The 19,667-nt window shown below is 36.4% G+C and overlaps 1 protein-coding gene across 2 annotated transcripts in view; it reads left to right on the forward strand.

Moving 5' to 3' along the window:
• Positions 1-19,667, forward strand: part of rnf130 (ring finger protein 130) — a 129,301-nt gene that overhangs the window by 86,977 nt on the left and 22,657 nt on the right. For both annotated transcript variants that reach the window (XM_028812667.2, XM_028812666.2), the window contains exons 5-8: positions 4,478-4,549; positions 7,993-8,075; positions 10,452-10,548; positions 11,422-11,626. In XM_028812667.2, the coding sequence (XP_028668500.1) occupies positions 4,478-4,549; positions 7,993-8,075; positions 10,452-10,548; positions 11,422-11,626 (457 nt within the window). The remainder of the gene's footprint in view (positions 1-4,477; positions 4,550-7,992; positions 8,076-10,451; positions 10,549-11,421; positions 11,627-19,667) is intronic.

Genomic DNA, 19,667 nt, shown 5'->3' on the forward strand with positions numbered 1-19,667 from the left:
ACTCTCTATAGTCAATGTCCCTACTAATATTTAGTTTTTTGGTTGAAGGGTTTTTTGGTAGAGTGCTGCAGGGACTGTAGAAATGTCAAATAACTAACAAAACTATCTTGCTTATGAAGTATAACACTTTTGTTTAGATAGATAGATAGATAGATAGATAGATAGATAGATAGATAGATAGATAGATAGATAGATAGATACTTTATCGTACTTGTACAGGATCATTTTAGAACAATTGAGAAATTCTTTAGGTGTTATAACTTTTATAACTGTATAGCATGAATATAGCTAAGTACAGTTGTCTTTGACAATCTTCACTTTTTTGTCCCATATTTGATTTTCTACAGTTGAAGTATATGCTTTGCTTTTTATTCATTTGTAATGTGGTTGCTTTGTAAGCATTGAAGCTGCCCAGTTTTAGTTATTGACCATTTCTGAATTTTCAAATATATTTAGGTCAAAGACATATTGACAAATCTATGGTGGCTTTTCTGAAATAGTTAATAACTGAAGTTACTGTTTAGTTTGTATTTTATTTTTTGGAAGATTTTCCTGATTTATTGTAATTCCTTCAAAAGATTCAAAATCATTGTTATTGTTTTGGAAATTCTGCTGCCTCTCTGACATGTTCTGGATGTTAAAAATATGGCACTTGTCGGAAATGTGTTGCACTGATCTCCATTTTTGGCTAGCTAATTTCCAACTTGTATTCTAATAACGATTTTGGGTCATTTTAGCTTGATCTTTGTATTCTTAAAGCTGAAACTGCAAGTGAGAAGATACAGACGGTACAGAGAATTGTTGTAATTTTCTTATTTTAAAACAAGTCACCCCTTTTTCCTGTTACTGGTTTTGTCTTGTTATAAGTTGTTCTGCATTTTACCAAATTGCGAATGGTACATCTTTTAGTTTCTTCTGGAATTCTGCCTTAATGTCTGGATTGGGGTTATGTGTAAAAGCCAGCTGTCTAGTTTGGCATTCAGTGAAAATTTAAATCTGTTTTGTAATGCATTGCAAGCTTATTCATACATCAGGAATAGTTAAATAATGTCTGCTTTCTTTTATAAAAAACACATTTTCAATTACTTGGTTACCTTTGTCCATCCCTATTAAATAGTAGACTTTTTGAAGCAATTTTCTTTATTTCTAAAACTCTTATTATGCATGACTAAAACCAACACATAGAACAATATGGGTTAAACACTCACTTTTATAAGTGAACTAATTTTAGCAAGGACACATTTGTACATTACCTTTGAAAAGTCACTGTGAAAATACAATGTAATAGCATGGTCTTGAGTTCCATAAAAAATGCCCTACTGATCCATCTCTTCAGCAATTGTTTTCACAATTTTTTTTATCTATAATATTCACAGAAAACCAAGCCCATAAAAGGACCACAGATGAAATGCTGCCTGTTTTACACAGTTTGAAAATTACCTTTGAGCCTATTAGTATTATCTACCAATTAGAAATTCTGCCCATTAGTGGGTTTTTTTTTTTTGTTTGTTTTTTTTTTCCTCTAACACCCACATTGCACTGCTTTCATTTAGTTTACTTTATTCAGAATTTTTATGAACAATTACCTCATTAGACCACACTATATCATCTTATTATTTATAACACAACATTCTCAAACTTGCCCGATTTAATTCAGCACTATAACCTACCCCAGTTGCTCTAGAGAGGGCATCTCTCCGTTCCATTGCAAGTCCAGCTCACACAGGGCAAAACTGAAATTATTAGTTAATTTGTTCAACAACAGTAGCAGTAGCACGCCTTGTAGTTGTACCTGAACAACCCACAAGGAGAGAGCATGCAAGCACCACATGAGAATGGAATCCTGGACATTGTATCAGTGAGGTAGCAGTGTTACTCGCTGAACCACCATGCTGCTCTCCTTTAGTTATATTTGTCTGAGTCTGTGTATCTGCTGTTTCTAAAAATAGGACATACAATTCTCATTTTTGTTCACAGGTTATGCAGAGGTCTACAGCAAAAGAAACAGAATTGGTTATTTTATTTCCACACTTACCTGTGACTGTATTAATAACATATAGGTCACTGGCTCTTCCTTGCATGGGTGCTTGGTTTGGTATAGTAACTAATATCATATGACACACTACACAATCTAAACCACGATGCTGAGAAAACTACAGTGAGCTGAAAATCATGACTGTTCACAGTCCAGCAAATGATGAGAACAAATCATTTAAATGATCTTGGTATTGAATTTGTAAACTCTAAGTTATTTCATAAATTATGTCTTGAAACTTTAACATCTATAAATTGTGCTTGGTATGTATGATATATAAAGCCGCTTGCTTTGGTTATTGATTTTCTCCTGGGCTCTGATATGGCCACCTCCATTGAACTCAACACTGAGAAGCACACGGAGTTGTACAAATTTGAGACATTAATTGGTAACTTATTGGAGAAAACATTAAAAAGCACTTACAAGCCCTAGATTTGCCTGTTCCAACAGGTGCATCTTGATGAGAGAGAAGTTAGTGTTCTTACCTTCTTACCTCTAGGATTCTCTTCTGATTCCCACATAATCCCACAGATTAGCCAGTAGCTGGAGATTTCTTTTTGCTAATATGAAGCACACCAACACAGAGCACTCCTCCTGCTTAGGCCAGCCCAGTTTGTCCATTCTTTTAGGGTTCAATCCTACTTTTTAGATTCCCAGTACTTCTTAGGTAATAACCTTTGACAATTGATATTCAAAATGTAAATTTTGTTTTAATTTTAATTAGAAACAGATAACACTCCATACAGTCAAGTCAAACTTAACAAATCAAAGTAAAATTCAGTTATTCTAGAATATTATTTATTAGATCCTGCTATATTTTAAAAAGGTTTTGAACAGATCCTGTAAGAATTTTATTTTTTTCAATTTCATGTAGTATAAAACAACTTTACCCACTGACTCAAGAGTGGTGGGGTGGGATTCTTCCAGTTGAGCAAGATAAGTCTACATGCAAATATTGTAGTAAAGGCAGTTAGTTTGTTTGTCTTTCTCCACTTTAAGGTTGTCTGGGAGTACACCAAACACCTCTGTTAAAGGATTAGCCGTGAGTGCGATACCAAGGCTGTCTGATAGGCATATGAAGATTTTTGTCCAAAATGTTGTTAATTTGGTGCACAGAACATGTGGCCCAGTGAGGCTGGAATTAGATTGCAACATTTTGGACAATTTTAAATGAGATAAATGTGCTTTGTAAAAGAGGTTTTAAGTTGAATGATTAAATGCTTAGCCCATATGGAGTTCGAGTGTATTCTATCCACAGCTGTTTTCATTCCTTTTCTGAAATATTAAGTGACAAGATCCTTTCCTGAATGCCCTCTGGGGTATTTGAAAGGAAGGGACTTTAAAATATTTTTATACATTGTAGAGATGCTATCTGAGTCTTAAAGACTGATCAATAATTCATCTAGAATAGAACAAGGTGGAAGGTGAGGAAAATTGGTTAGGTTCTGTTTAGCAAAATTTCTACCTTGAAAGTAGTGGAAGAATTGTGTTGATGAGAGGTTGGTATTTGAAGCGTAATTGTTCGTAGGATGCAAAGACATTATGTATGTACAAGTCTGAAAGTGTTTTGATCCTGGACATTTTCCAGACATTAAGTAGTGTATATGTTTAAGAGGGTGGAAAAGGTGGTTGTCATGTAGAGGTGCAACAGATAAAAGCTTTTCTGTCTTCAAGTGCTTCCTACATTGGTTCCATATTCTGAGGTGCAGTGCAACTTCTAAACAAAGTTCGATTAATTTGGATAAATACTATAGATTGTTGAATAAAGCTTCTCTAAGTATTGAGTCTGCTAAACTTTCAATGTAATACTTTAATTATATAAAAATAAACAGTTAAGAGAATGCATACCGTAAATGTAACTGAAAACTATCCATCTATTTTTAAACTTCCTTATCTGGTTATGGGTTGTGAGGTGCTGGGTTCTATCCCTGCAGCACATGGGTTCAAGACAAAGTGGTGCCTCTCTCAAACACTACCTCTTAATCACAGGACACAGGATTAGCATCAGACCAATTTAGTGTTGTATTTTTAAAATGTAGAAGGAAATTGCAGTCCCAGGAAGAAGTTCATATGAACATGGATAGAAGTTGAAGATGTTGTGCTTTCATTCTATTCTATACCTTGTCTCATTACCAGGTACTTTGTTTAGCGTTTGTTTTATATGCATAAATAATTGCAAACAAAAGCAAATGAACTGAAAGTTTTATTGAGCTTTGCTTAATAAAGGCAAAGGAAGAAACCATATTTAAAAGATTGCCATACATAAAAGGTGTTATTATTAAAATTTGTACTTGTTTATTAAGAAATCATTTTGGCATATTTATTCAGGAGAAGTAGTAAAGAAGTTGGATTAATTAAATCTTGATGTAAAACAAAAGTTTTTTTTTTTTTTGGGAAATATTTCAAACTGTATTTTTTTTTTTTTTTTTTTTGTATTTTTAGCGTCGATTAGGAGATGCAGCCAAAAAAGCAATTGGCAAGCTAAACACTAGAACAGTAAAGAAAGGAGATAAGGTAAGATCATTGACTTTCACTTTTCTGAATGTTATATTGTACTGTATAAGGTTCCAGTATGATAAATTGCAGCAGCCTATCCTCAGGTAGACTGAATGATGACTAGAGGCAGTGGAGGGCTGCATACTGAGAATGCTGGAAATTGTGAGAGCCACCCATCATGGGAGACAGAAGAAAGAAGGCCTGTGTAATTAGATCTAGTAGAGATACTCTAGAGCAGGGGTCGCCAACTCTGGTCTTGGAGGACCACCGTGGCTGCAGGTTTTCATTCTAACCCTTTTTTTAATGAGTGCCCTGTTTGCGCTGCTAATTAACTTCTTGTGAATTAATTTTAATTGAATTGCTTTTTTAAGATGTGTTCCCCTGAATTTCTTCATCGTTCCTCTGAATTGCTTTATTTCTTTCCTTAAATGGCACCCAAACAGAAATGAAATGTGAAGTGAGGGAGCCAACAGAAGACCAACTAAGTCAGGGCCTCAAACTCCAACTAATTTCACTCCAACCAGCTGCTTAATGAGGTGCCAGTTGTTGTCATTAATTAAACAAGTTCTTTAATTTCATGGCTTGTTGCTGCTCTTGCTGCATTAGCAGACATTTCTGAAACTGTTGATTTTCTCTTTCTAAGAGCACTGTTAAAATGTTTTGGGGACCTGAGCAGACCAACATTCCTCAGACCTTCATTGTTCTTTATTTTCAGATATTGTACTGTATGATGGACACCAGTTGTTTTGGCTCATTTTGTATCTCATTATTGTTTGGCTGCTAATTAAGGAAAAATAAACAATTAAGCGGTCTGAGTCTTCAAGAGCAAGTCAATTATTAAAATTAGTTCAAAAGAAGTTAATTAGCAGCAAAAGCAGGTCACTCATTAAGAAAAGAGTTAGAATGAAAACCTGCAGCCACGGTGGTCCTCCAGGACTAGAGTTGGCGACCTCTGCTCTAGAGATAGTTATTTAGGATGGGCTAGGAGGTGATAATATTAATTTTGATATAATATGCAGATTTTATAGTTTAGGGATAAAAATAATACAACCTACAAGTTTTCCACAGTTTAATGCCTTTTCAGACCCATGTGCATTATGGTTGTCACATTGAAATTTCCAGTATCTTCAAATGTGTAGTATAATTTGAAAGTTGAGAAGTAAATTAAACACTTGTGATCTATCCAGTCAATTTTATGTTATTCCAGAGACCACTATGTACTGTTGTGGGATTTTTCAGCTTCTAACTATATAATATATGTATATATCCTGTTCAGAAAAGGTCCACTCTGTTTTCTATTTGATAGCTTAGACTGTTATCACTGAAAGAGACAGGTCTCTGTACAATTAAAGAGCAGCTTTATCCTTTCAAAATGCATATTGCTCTGTGAAGCTTTGATGCGTCTTAGCTTCATGTTACTATTAGTGATTGGGGCCATCCTATATAAGGCTTTTTAATCCCACACTTAATTGCCAGAATTCTAATATATAATCCACATGGAGGCAAATATTTGATACTCTGGGCACACAAACTTACACATTCAAAAGGAAACTAAAGAGGTGTCAAATGTATTATGTTTTGCACCTAATGGGTTTAAGGAGATTTACTACAGAGAAAATTATTTTTTTTGTTCACTTTCATTTTTTGGTGCTAGATGCTAGGCCATGCAGTGTCATTGCCTTTTCTCCCTCTCTCTCCCTCATTTACTGTGAGTTTTTATGTGTTTCACTAATGAAACAGCTGAATGTGCTAAATAAAGATGTGCATCAGAGCACATTTAAACAACATCAGTAATGCTGTAGCTAAAGTGGTTTACATTAAAACATACAATGAACATAATTAAAATAAATAGAAATAAATAAAATAAAGTAAAATGAAATACAGCCAGCGGTGTGTTAAATAGAAGAAAGATGACGACTAAGAATAGGGCAACCATCGGTATCCGTATAGGTCACTGAAAGCTAGAGAATAGAAATGAGTCTTCCGCTCAGTTTTAAACAGTTCAGTTGAGGGTGACTCCTTAATATAATGAGGTAAAGAGTTCCACAGATGAGATGCAGCAGCAACAACAGCCCTGTCCCCTTAATTTACACTTAGTGTAAGGGACCATAAGAGATGACTGACTGGTAGATCCAAGTTCTCTGGGTGGCTGGTGTAAAACACTCAATTCAGATAAACAGGCATGAGCATACCCATGTAAAGAATTAAAAACTAGCAACGAAATTTTAAAGTAAATTCTGAAACTAACGGGCAGCCAGTGTAAATAAGTTAATATTAAAGAAACAGAATCAAACTTTCTCAGAAAAAGAGCTGAGAAGTTTGAAACCAATTTGAGCTTTGGCAGGGGACCAGCTATCAGCACTTCTGTTTTATTTTGATTGAGATGAAGAAAATTGTCAGCCATCCAGGATCTTAGTTCAAAAAGACAATTAATTGTGCAGCTGATTTATTGCAGTTACAAACAAGAATATAAACATGTGTATCAGCATAACATTGAAAAGAAATATTAAAAGCTCCTAAATTATGAAGATAAATAGAAAATAAAATTGGACCCAAAATAGATCCCTGAGGGACACCATATTTAACTGGAGCAGTAGACAAGAAACAGGAATTGAAAGACACTGAAAAGTGTCTACCAGTAAGATATGACCTGAACCAGTTGAGAGCAGCCCGTTTAAGCCCCACCAGATGTTTAAGCCACAACAGCAAGATCTAATGGTCAATAGTATCAAAAGCTGCAGAAAGGTGTAGGGGGAAAGGACTGCTTCCCCACCTGAGTCAGTAATGAGAGAGATGTCATTAAATACTTTCAGGGGGGCTCTCTCAACACCATGAAAACGCCGAAAGCCAAATTGATAGATCTCAAATAAATTATTGGAATTAAGATTTTCAACCAGTTGATTATAAACCATTCTTTCTAATATTTTAGCCAAAAATGGTAATTGGGAAATCAGGTGAAAATAGCTAACAAACCAGGATCTAAATCTGCCTCTTTTTAGACAAGGTTACACCACGGCGTATCTAAAAAAAAAATGAGGGCACAAACCCCTCACTAATAGAAACATTGATAATAGGTAACAAAAATGGTCCAAGATCATCAAAAGCTTCAACTAAGAGGTGTGGTAATATCATGAGGAGTGAAATTAAGCTTAAGTGTGTCAATAGTACTCTTTAGCTGCGAAAATGAAACAACATTGAAAGATTCCAAGACAATGCCATGATTAACAACAGGAAGTAAATAACCAGTTGGAACAATGCCAGGGCAAATAGTATCAATTTTGTTGACAAAATTAATTAATGATGTTCTACTATAGGATCAGTGTTGTGTTTTATTGTTGTTAGTAGTTTTAATGTTAAGCTTGATGTATGCTCAGTTCTCCTGCTCAAAGTAGTATTAAAACAAACAATACTGTTTCTCTGTGTATTGTGTGCTTAATTCTTTATGTAAATTATTATTTCAGGAAACAGACCCTGATTTTAACCACTGTGCTGTCTGCATTGAAGGCTACAAGATGAATGATGTGGTTCGTATTCTTCCATGCAAGTAAGTTAGCACACTTTCATTCTTTTTAATATCATACATGTACATTTTTAATAACTCTATAATTTGTCAAGAAATATAGATAATAGCTGTATGTCTTTTGATTTTTTTTTTTTTACTTAAGATTTCTTTATTTGCAAGTATTTGCACTTTAAAATTGTAAAAAGACTGAAATCACTGGTTCAGTGTTCATTTTATAGTATTTGATATGATCTGTCTTTATTTTACATAGCACCATTAACAGCAACACCACAAGGTCATTGAATAAATATGACATGTTCACTGAGTTGAGGAGTTCCTCAGATGCACATTTCATCGCTTAACAATTTCCCTGGGAGAGGTCCATGCCTCTCCTTCACTGCTTAACATAGTCTAAGCATGGTCACACCATCCTCTCCTGTGGCACTGAACAATTTGCCAGAACAGCATCAAGACTATCTGATAGTCTTTCTCCATTTCCTGTTCAAACTCCTCCCATTTTCCAGCATTTGCTTCCATAACCAGTTTTGCAGCAGTTGTCTTAGCCTGTTAGTAGTACCTCTAGAGATTCCACAAAGAGCATTTCCCAGAAGGCCACTTTCTCTAGTCTGACAGCTCCCTCATCTTAGGGACCACTTTTTGGTCCTAGGGTTGCCGCCTTGAGAAGCCCTGAATGCCTTAAGACAATAGCTTTTAGCAGCCACTTCCACCGAGTCCATACAGACTCGGTGTTCTCAGTGTCGGTCTGCACATGGGAGTAGTTCATTTGTAGGTAGGAGTTCTACTCATCATGAACGGAACCCTTAGCCAGACATTCCCAGGACACCCTTACTGCTCATCTAGGCTTCCCTGGTCTATTTGGTCCCCTCGCTTCAAATCCAATTCACCACCAAGTGGAGATCAGTTTAGTGAAGATCAGCTCTGCACCAAAACATATTGACACACGTCTATGATCGACCTTCGGCCCATGGTACTCTTGTACCAGGTATGATTATGAACCTAGTTGAGTTTGAACATGGTGTTTGTTATGGAAAATCCATCATGAGCACAGAAATGCAATAACAACTCATTGTTCTGGTTCAGATCCTCCCAATCACAGACCTCTGGGTATCTCTGATTTTTCTGACTTGAGCATTAAAGTCACCCAATAAGACTACTGCCAATGGCTTGTGAGTATCCTCGCAGCTACCTGAGGTCTTTCACAGATCCTACACCAAGAATTTTGGTTCCTGAACCCATGCTGTGTGTGGAGGTGATGCCACCTGTATCTAGCTGATTTTTCTCCAGTCCCCGCAACAGCTCAGCCTCCTTGCTCACCAGAGAAGTAATCTTTTAAGTTCTCAAAGCCAGTCTTCATTGCCAGGGTCTAGTTCATCTAGATCTTTCCTGCCTGTGCCTGCCACTAAACTGGTATCGCACCCAACCCTCACCCTTCATCTTGCAGATGGAGAGCTCACAAGATGGCTCCACATCACTGTTTCAGGTGGAGTCCAGCCAGGTAATTTGGGAAACCCACCAATTGCTAGCCCCAGGTCTGGCTCCAGAAGTGAGTCCTGATATCCCTTTCCTGAGCAGGGTAAACTATTTTTTAATTTGTACCCTCATGAGGTACAAATTCATTCTTTGTATGACCTTTCTGTCCAAATCTTTTTACCAAGAGAGACTCTATCAAGAGCAGAAGAAGACCTAGCTCTGAGCATCCCTACGGTGCACAAGCCCCATCACCGCATCAAGTTGACTGTCCGGGGTAGTTCTCGGGGCAAATTTTAACAAAGTAAGTACTCGTAGGACGAGGCCCCACCATAACTTTAACATACACACGCTGAACTCTCACACTTTAACAGACATGCAGTACTTTGTCACTCTCTCCTGAACACTCTCATCCAATCACCCTCTCATTCAGATCAGACACATGGCAAGTCAGTTCAAACCTGTCAAATTTATATCTACATGCTATTAGGCTTAAATACAGTGGGCTTTAACAGAGGTCACATGTCAGTTACCTAGTCATATTGTCAAATATTGCTAAATACTTTGTGGAAAGTCAGAATAGTGCATGAGTAGGAAGTGCTTTTAAACAGGATTGAGCATTTCAATTGAAGAACTCATTCCACAAAAACACAAGATTAAAGTTTGTTCTAAGCCATCACTATAAATAGCACAGGGTAAGTAACAGATTTAAAAAAATATAGTTGTTTCTCCTAACTTTTAAGTGAGGCCAAGTCAAGCAAAGTCAGCACTAGGGGGATGTACATATAAGAATGGTGTTTATGTAGGGTCAATAATCTTTCATTTGAAGATCTTGAAAGTCTTAAATATTTAGGTGCATGGCTTAATCTGCAAACCATCACATGCATAGTGGGTGTCTCTGTGTTTTAATTTAATTTTTTCTTTATTCAGACACGTGTTCCATAAGGTGTGTGTAGATCCCTGGCTAAATGAACACTGTACCTGCCCAATGTGCAAGCTTAATATTCTTAAGGCACTTGGAATTACAGTGAGTATAAATTAATAGCGATGAACTTCATGTTGTATTCAGATCTCTTCATAGAGACCATTTTCTTGTTTAAATTTTAAAGTTTTGAAAGATGTAGATGTACGTATTGATTTGTCACTTGTTATATTACAAACTTTTATGATGTTAAAATACAAATAAGAGATTCAGTTGACTTCATTACTATATTATTTCTGAATTTGTTATATTTTTAACCTAAAGCCTTGGAATTTTTCAGTATCTAACAAATATAAACGCATAAACATTTAAAAGGTCTGAGTGCAGTATGTAACATTGTACTCATTTTTGTAAGCATCTTAAACCTCTGATAAGTCTTCATTTTTTGAGAAGTTCTTATAAAATACTTAACAAATACTGTATTTATTGTATTTACAAATAAAATATCTACAAATCAGGAGCAGTAAAGTGAAGAAGTTTATAGCATTACTGATTCACAGATTCTCCATTCTGGATTTGGATGCTTTGTTCAGTTGTTGTCTGTGTGGAGTTTGACGTTTTCTCCATGCGTTTTGTTCTGGATACAATTTCCTCCCACATTCTCAAGGAATTGTGTATGCTAGAGTGTATGATAAAGGGGGCTGCAACAGAATGGGTTCTGCCATATACTAGATACTGCTTACTTGGGCTCTGGGGCCCCTTTATCCATAGTTGGATTATGTGGGTTTAAAAATGGTGTATCTCCAATTTATTTCAATTATCAATTTCTTAGCAATGAATTTTCTTTGTTTTTAGGTTTCATAAATAATGATTTTTATATCAGTATATAATACATATGTCTTAATATATATATAAATATATAATGAATTATTTCAGGTATTTGTTCTGTTTTTACTCTTTGTTTTGATTTTTTTCTAGCCTAATTTACCTTGTGTGGATAATGTTGCTTTTGATATGGAAAGACTAACTAGAGGTCCAACAGCTAATCAAAGATCATCTCTTGGAGAGCACACCAGTGATAGCTCAATCAGCCTGGAACCACTGAGACATTCAGGAATGTCACAGATTCACTCAGATGCCGAACTAACACCTCGCTCCGGAGAGATCAACATTGCTGTCACTAGTAAGAATCTGTTTCTAAAGTTTAATTTTTATTTTGATTGGGGAGATGGATTAAGGAATTATAAAAACAAAACCAATTTTAAGCTGCCAATTGCATGTTTTTAAAAATTGATATAAACTGCTTCAAACTTAGTGTGTATTAGTGCTGGGCGGTATGACCAAAATTCTGTATCTCAGTATTTTTCAAAATTATGCCAGTTTCACGGTATTGGACGGCTTTTTCTATTCCCATGCATGAGTGGATGTTAACCACATTTTCCACTGCAATTACTGGCTAAGAATAACCTATTCCACTGTCATGAGAATTGTACATTGTACAAAAAAACATTTTAATGTGCACACAAGTATTAATACAGGTTTGCATAAAGTGATAGTTTTCAAGGGGGGTGGCACTAATGAAGAGAAGGAATCACATTGCATTACAGATGCAGTCAAAATATAGAGCCTTTTTATTGAACAAAGTTTGCAAACAAGTTAAACTAAAATTAACATATTTTCAACCATCCAAAGAGGCATTTAGACTTAGTAAAATATCCAGAGGTGCTTGTCAAAAGTTGTATTGCACTGAATATGTCTTAGAAAAGGAGTAAATAGTAAATATTTTTTGTAAACCAACTACACTTTGTTAACGTTAACAATCTCTGTCCACTGACACGTTAAAGTGACTTTTTAAACAACTTTACCATCATTAAACTGCATAATATTTAAACTAATAAATAATAGCAATACAATAAATAACAGTTCAACTTCCAGTGATAATACTATTACTATTACTTCCAAGACTTCAAAGCCCAGGTGCATTACACAGTATTTACCAAATTAAAATAAAATAAAACAAGTGCAACTTGGTGATGACATCTTTACCGTCATTAAGGCAAACTGCATTAATATGGACCTTGCTTCAAGCTAAGCTATATACATAAATAATAAAACTGCAACTTGTATTTATAATGCTATTTGTGGTATAGCCCTACAGAAGCGTATTAGGGCCACAGTGAAGAAAAAAAAAAAAACTACATGTCGAGATTAAAGTCGACATTTCCACTTTGTTCTCAGTTTATTTTGTCATTAAAGTAGAATGTTGTAAACTAAACTTCATCCTAAAATCAATTTTTAATTTAATAGATTTTCTCAAATCCCATCATAAGTTAATGTAGCACATTAAATGCTTTGTGTTGTGTTCCGTGACCCAGTTGTTAATCACTGCGCACTTCTTAAACTGACTTCATCTGCACTAAGAGGAGGTGCCGACAGCATTCACCGCACAGAATACATTCACTTCATGATATTCCTGCTCTCTGAAAATGTAGAATGCTAAGATTAATTTTCATGATGAAATGCATTAAAGCAGGTATTAAACATGCACGGTAGTGCTGCACCCTCGCAGTAAGGGGTCCCCAGGTATACGTTCAGTATAGAGAACTTTATGGCAGGTGTGACGAGGCTCCAAAAAACTGGATGTATGAATGGGTATCGCACAGGTTTAACTTAAATATTGTGTAAATATTGGATTTGTAATCTGGTGGTCGGATACACGAACACAGAATTCAATGCATGTTCTTCTGAGCAGGCTTTCTTTATTGCATGCGTGCTGTCTCTGTCTCAAGTACCAAACCCGCAGTTCCTACCTTTCCTTTCCTATCTTTCCTTTTTCTTTCTCCGCATAACCAATCACCACACGATAAATGTCTTTGTAAAATTAAACGTAGTTATAAACTTAGACCACGGAGTGTTCAGAACTTTAAAAAAAAAAAAAAAAATCTTCGTTATATATGTTTAAATATGCCATCCATTCAGGGTTGCGCCCATCCCAGCAAGCATTGTGTGCGAGGCAGGAGTAAATCCTGAACGTGGCGCCAGCACATCGCAGGGTGAATACGAGCAATACATACACTAGCAGGGTCAATATAGCCTTACAAAAACCCCACATCCTACATGACTTTGAAAGGAAACTGAAGCACGCCGAGTATACCCACCAGAAAAACCTGCAAATTCAAATTGGGAACAACCGGAACCCCGCAACCTCCATGCAACCGTGCCCCCACATGATTAATACATGGTTTAATGCATTTCATCATGAAAATTATGTCAAGTATTTATCTTAGCATTCTAAATGTTCAGGGAGCAGGAATATCATGAAACTAATGTATTCTGTGTGCTGCCTGCACCTCCTCTTAGTGCAAGAGGAAGTCAGTTTAAGAAGCACGTAGCAATTAACATGGTTCCGGGAACACTTAACACAAAGCATTTAATGTGCTACATAACTTATGACGGGGTTTGAGAAAACCTAGTAAATTAAATATTCATTTTAAGATGAAATTTAGTTTACAGTGCTCTACTTTAATACCAAATTACGAGAATAAAGTCAACATGTCGACTTTAATCTCGACAAACGACGAGAATAAAGTAGAAATGTCGAGAATAAAGTCAAAATGTCCGTCACACTATTACACAGTACCCAGGTACATTACACAGTATTGAAAAAAATAAAAGAAGTACAACTTGGCTTGTAGTATTATCCATCCATCCATCCATCCATTTTCCAACCCGCTGAATCCGAACACAGGGTCACGGGGGTCTGCTGGAGCCAATCCCAGCCAACACAGGGCACAAGGCAGGAACCAATCCCGGGCAGGGTGCCAACCCACCGCAGGACACACACAAACACACCAAGCACACACTAGGGCCAATTTAGAATCGCCAATCCACCTAACCAGCATGTCTTTGGACTGTGGGAGGAAACCGGAGCGCCCAGAGGAAACCCACGCAGACACGGGGAGAACATGCAGGGAGGACCCGGGAAGTGAACCCAGGTCCCCAGGTCTCCCAACTGCGAGTCAGCAGTGCTACCCACTGCGCCACTGTGCCGCCCGCAGTATTATCCAGTAGTATAGAAACAGTATTCACACATTTGAACATAATGGTCCACATCCGAACTTTTAAATCCAAAGTATCTCCAGACAACAGACGTGACTCCTTTTTCAGCAAAAGTTCTTCTGTGTTATCATTTTCGACTTTATCGTCTGCTACAACTTCAGTTTTGGAATGTTCTTTGTCCATTTTCACCGCGGAATACCTACACTACTGCATGTACTCCGTTGCACAACTGTTTAGCGGTGTAGCAGTGAAAAAGAGCCCCCTCGCAACACCGATTTAGCAGTGAAAAAGGTCTCCCTTAAACAGTTTCCCGCAGCGCCACTTTCCGAACGTTGTTTAGGCAATTTAAACCGGTGTAGTGGTACAAGAAAAATCCATATCATAAAAAAAATAAACGGTTTTTGGTATGAACCAGTATACCGTCCAGCACTAGTGTGTATCATTTCCCAACTTGTTTCTTTTTGTCTCTTGTCTTTTATTATAGGTTTTATGGGCTAGCTTCTGACTGTATAAACTTAAATGTGCAATCTGCCTACCCCTAAGTCCCAGGGAATTTTGCATTTCTGCTGTGGCTAAATTATTGTACTGTGTGAGTTATTATATGTGTTTAATGTTGCTTGTTTCTCAGAAAACACAAAACACTTGTAGAAAACATTTGTGATATTTTTAATGTTTGGCCATTGGCATAATGTTTGTTTTTTAAAAAAAGATTAAATAATGTGATGTTTCTGAAAATATGCTGTTATTATAAAGTATTAATATGATTGGTTATACAGTATCTCCATTTTGGAAAGAAGCTTACAATTGAATGCTTTTGTAAGTGAAAATAATTCTTTTACAGAATGTTGCATTTTTTATGTAAATTGTATCTTTTTCCAAAAATATGCATTATAGGAAAATTGTTACAGCAATGGAACACACAACATTTAAGCAGTGAGTGACAAAATGTGACTAAGTCCTACCTTTGTCACCCTTAGCAAGTCACTTAACATCCTCCAATTGTACAAATATACAGTATATACAGTATGTAACATTTGTGATACCATTGTCATGGATACAAACATCCTCAAAATGCTTAGTAATTTAAAAAAAAAAAAAAAAAAGGAAACATTTTAACAAAAGCAAGGCATTCATCACATCATATATAGCTTGTCGATTCATTTTCTACTAGTTGTCCAAAATGTTAATATTAGAATGTGCAACGTTCATATAATGGTGCAAGCTTTTCAGTGATTACTCACTAGGTACTAGTCAGTGTTCCATGTTATTCTTAAAATCTTTCATTAGTTGCCTGAACGTTCTTATTCCTGTATATTTTTGACCATTTTCAAGGCGCATCAAATGTAAAGCACATGCCAGTCTTCAAATTATTTCTAATGGAGGGCCAAATAACATCCATTAGTCAGTCTAATCAGCATATTTTTGATACATGACAAGAAACCAAGGTAATCAGAGAAAACCCACATGTTTCTTAATAAAGCATCAGACTTATTACGTTGTTACCACTGGATGATAATTAAGATAAAGTAGATGAGATGTGGGTGTGATGGGAAGTTATGAGGGTATCTTAAATTCTCCACAGATACCATTACTACAGCAGCCAGATGGAGTTAGTAATGTACTCTTCCCCTTTCTCTTATCTCAGAAATAGTACTGATGTGGTGTTCATCTGTCACTGAATAAGCTGATAGTAAACCACCTCTGAATGGAAAGTGGTTACCAAATTTAGAATAAACAACTTCACACAGATGCATCACTTCTTTTTTTTATTTTTATTTTTTAATTTTATTGGTATTATTTGACGAAAACAACATTCCATACAATCATGTCAAACTTAACAAACCAAATCACTACCCGAGAGAGAGTAGCAAATCTAGAAATAATAAAAAAAGAAAGAACAAATAGAGAAGAGTGTTCTTTTCCCTGATATAAATGCTTATTCGAAGATTTCATTAATTAGATCTTGCCATATTCAAAACTTTTTTTTTTTTTTTTAAACAGATCCTCTCAGTAAGAATTTATTGTTTTCCACTTTCAAATAGTATAGAACATCAGTTACCCACTGACTTATAACAGGTGGGCTGGGATTCTTCCAGTTGAGGAAGATAAATCTATGTGCTAGTAGAGTGGTATAAGCAATTACAATCAGTTTGTCCTTCTCCACTATAAGCCCATTTGGGAGTACTCTGAACTCGGCTGTTAATGAGTTAGGAGTGATTGTGACACCAAGGCTGTCTGATAGGCATTCAAAGATTTTCTTCCAGAGTGATGTTAATTTGGTGCATCACTTCTGAAAATGTGTTCATGCTGTCCATGCTTCAAGCTGTAATACGTTTTTACTTGCATATTGTAGCAGAATGATAAAATTTCATAAAAGTGACATACAGCTGAAAGTTGCATTATTAATCAAGTAATGCATTAAATAAAGATGAACACCTAGTATTTTTTCAAGAGTGTATATATCCAGAGGGATACCGTGTGTGTGTGAAATGACACTCCTACTGTTTTAGGTGAATTTATGTATTTATATTTTTAGTTTATCATCCCTTTGTTTGAGAATTATGTATAAAAGTTAAAAAAAAATGATGCAACCAACATTGCTATGTTAGGGTTTTTTTCCCCCCCACAGTATCTACTATAAAGGGACTTAGCTCCACACTTACATTTATTTCTTCCCATAATACCCTGGACTAAATAAATAAAAAAGCACCACTCTTACTTTGACTTAGAACTTATGATTAATTGTTCTCCAACCTTTTTTTCTCTTTAAATATGGGAGATATGTGGCATTTACATGGTTGCTTTTAACTGTGTTTCAGGGCAACATGTTTAATAAATGTGCAAATGTATGCTTGAGGAATTATTTTACATAATTTATCTAAAAATACACACTAAAAATCAAGTGTCAGTTTCTACTATGAATAAGAGACTTTGTCCAGTCTGCATTAGCCCATAGCCTGTATTTCAGGGCCTTATTTTGTTCTTTAAGGAATGGCTTTCTTACGGCCAATTGACCTTTCAAACCTGCAGCACAAATTCTCCTCTTCACAGTAGAAACTGATACTTTCTTTTTTTGACCACTGTTAAACTGTGCTTGAAGCTGTTGTGCTGTGAGGCGCCTGACCCTCAGAAACTTGTCTTCTGATTGGGTTGTGATTTTGGATCTGCCAAATCTCTTCCTGTCAGAGTTTCTTCCAGTTTCAGTAATCAGCAGAAGTTGGGACACCTGTGTAAATTGTTTGCTTCAACTTGCAATTCTTAATTTACTTTAATTGCGGCAGAACATCTGAAGGTTATAACCTATTAGTTGTTCCCTGAAGAAGGCCCATTTGTAATATTCAGAAATTTCCTCTTTTTTCAGTTTTTGGGTAGTTTACTGCTTACCTTTTTACCATTTTAGGTCATTTGTTGTATTTCAACTGATTTACATTTGAATAACAACTGGAAAAACAGAGGCATTCTAAAACTTTTGACCTGTAGTGTATTTAAGCCAAATCCCATTTTGGTGCACGTCCTTGAATTACACGTTAATATTGATAGCAGTGGTGACTAAATTGGATGGAATTTCTTGTTCTGTGTTGCCTTTGTTGTCCATAAAAAATTGATCCAACTGTTTAATGTTTGGTTTTGTATAAACTTCTGCTGGTATATGAGTGAGTGTGGGTTTGTTCATGTCTCATGTGATGGGCTTGTACCCATTGTTGCCAGAATTAACATCAGCTCCTCACATCTTTGAACTGAATACCCAGTTTACAAAGTATGTCGATGCACTGATGGACAAACATATTAAACTTGCGTAAAAGTGTTACATGTATTTTTAGCATAAGGTTTTATAATACGAGGCTTTGAGACATAGTACTAATACTTGAATGTTCAATGATTGGTTATAGCCCTTTATGTTAATGGTATCCCTGCAGAATAAAGGGTGGTATGGCAGCCATATGCTTTGAAGAATTTTAACATAATGTAAGGCTTTGGTTATTAACAAAAGAGTAAAGGTGTAAAAATAAATAGTGCCGTTGATTAATTTTTCTTCTGTATTATAGATCTATGAACAAATAATTACTTGGGTTTTTTAATTTAAAGTTGAAAAGCTTGGTTTCTTTGCTGATAACTACAATTGTCAATGACGATGTTATTAACTTTTAACTTCAGCATACTGAAGTACATAATAGTAATAATACATTTTATTTATACAAGGCGCCTTTCTGAGAACTCAAGGACGTCTTTTACATCTGTAAATAGCTATTGCACAATGCACATAATTTGATATCAAGGAATCTGAAAGCTTGAAATTGGAAGAAATTAATAACTATAAGTTGATTAATGTTTTTGAAAGAAAATGTTTTGGCAATGTATTTGTTGTGTGGGGAACAGCCCGGACACAGACAGGCAGACATGATGATTTTACCACACACGTGTTTATTTATACTATATACAGTGCACATACCCAGTGCCTCAGCACCAATCATCCCTTAAGTCCTGGCCACATGCGCAATGCCTTTCTCAGTCTTTGGTCCGCCTCCACTCCTCTCCACCAAGCTTCGTCCTCTTCCACCCGACTCTCACCCCTGACTGGAGGGAGGCAGCCCCTTTTATTCACCCCGGATGGGCTCCAGCTGCATCCTGAGGGCCTGTAGCCACACCCCTGTGTGGCGGAAGCCCCAGCTGTGAAACCAGAAGTCCACCGGGTGTCTCCATCTCTCTTACCCCCAGCACTTCCCGGTGTGGCGGAAGTGTTGAGGTCCAACATTCCCAAGGCATCGGGGCGCCCCCTGGCGGTGACCACTGGCCCCTACAGGGTTGAGCTTCCAAGCTCCGTACCCATGGTCCCCAAAGCCACCAGGGAGGACGCCCCCTCGTGTCCTGGAGGAGGCACAAGCCCTCCTCCACTCCTCCTGGGCGTCCCGGCCGGGCATGAATGCCCTCCGGGCACCACAGTTGGTGGACACTTACTTAAGAAAAAAATAAAAAAATCTTTATATTACTGGAGGTTAACACATAAAAATCATTTAACATTTTCATTTATGGCTGCTGTGAGATTTACATATGTGAATTCTTAATACTTATAATTAATTAAATATACTGTAGCTCTGTGCTTCAATATTTAGAAGTAAACCAATATTACTGATTGCTTTCATTGAATCTGTACATAATGTTACCAT

This window comes from Erpetoichthys calabaricus, chromosome 11 (genome assembly GCF_900747795.2).
Source record: "Erpetoichthys calabaricus chromosome 11, fErpCal1.3, whole genome shotgun sequence".
NCBI classification, from domain to species: domain Eukaryota; kingdom Metazoa; phylum Chordata; class Cladistia; order Polypteriformes; family Polypteridae; genus Erpetoichthys; species Erpetoichthys calabaricus.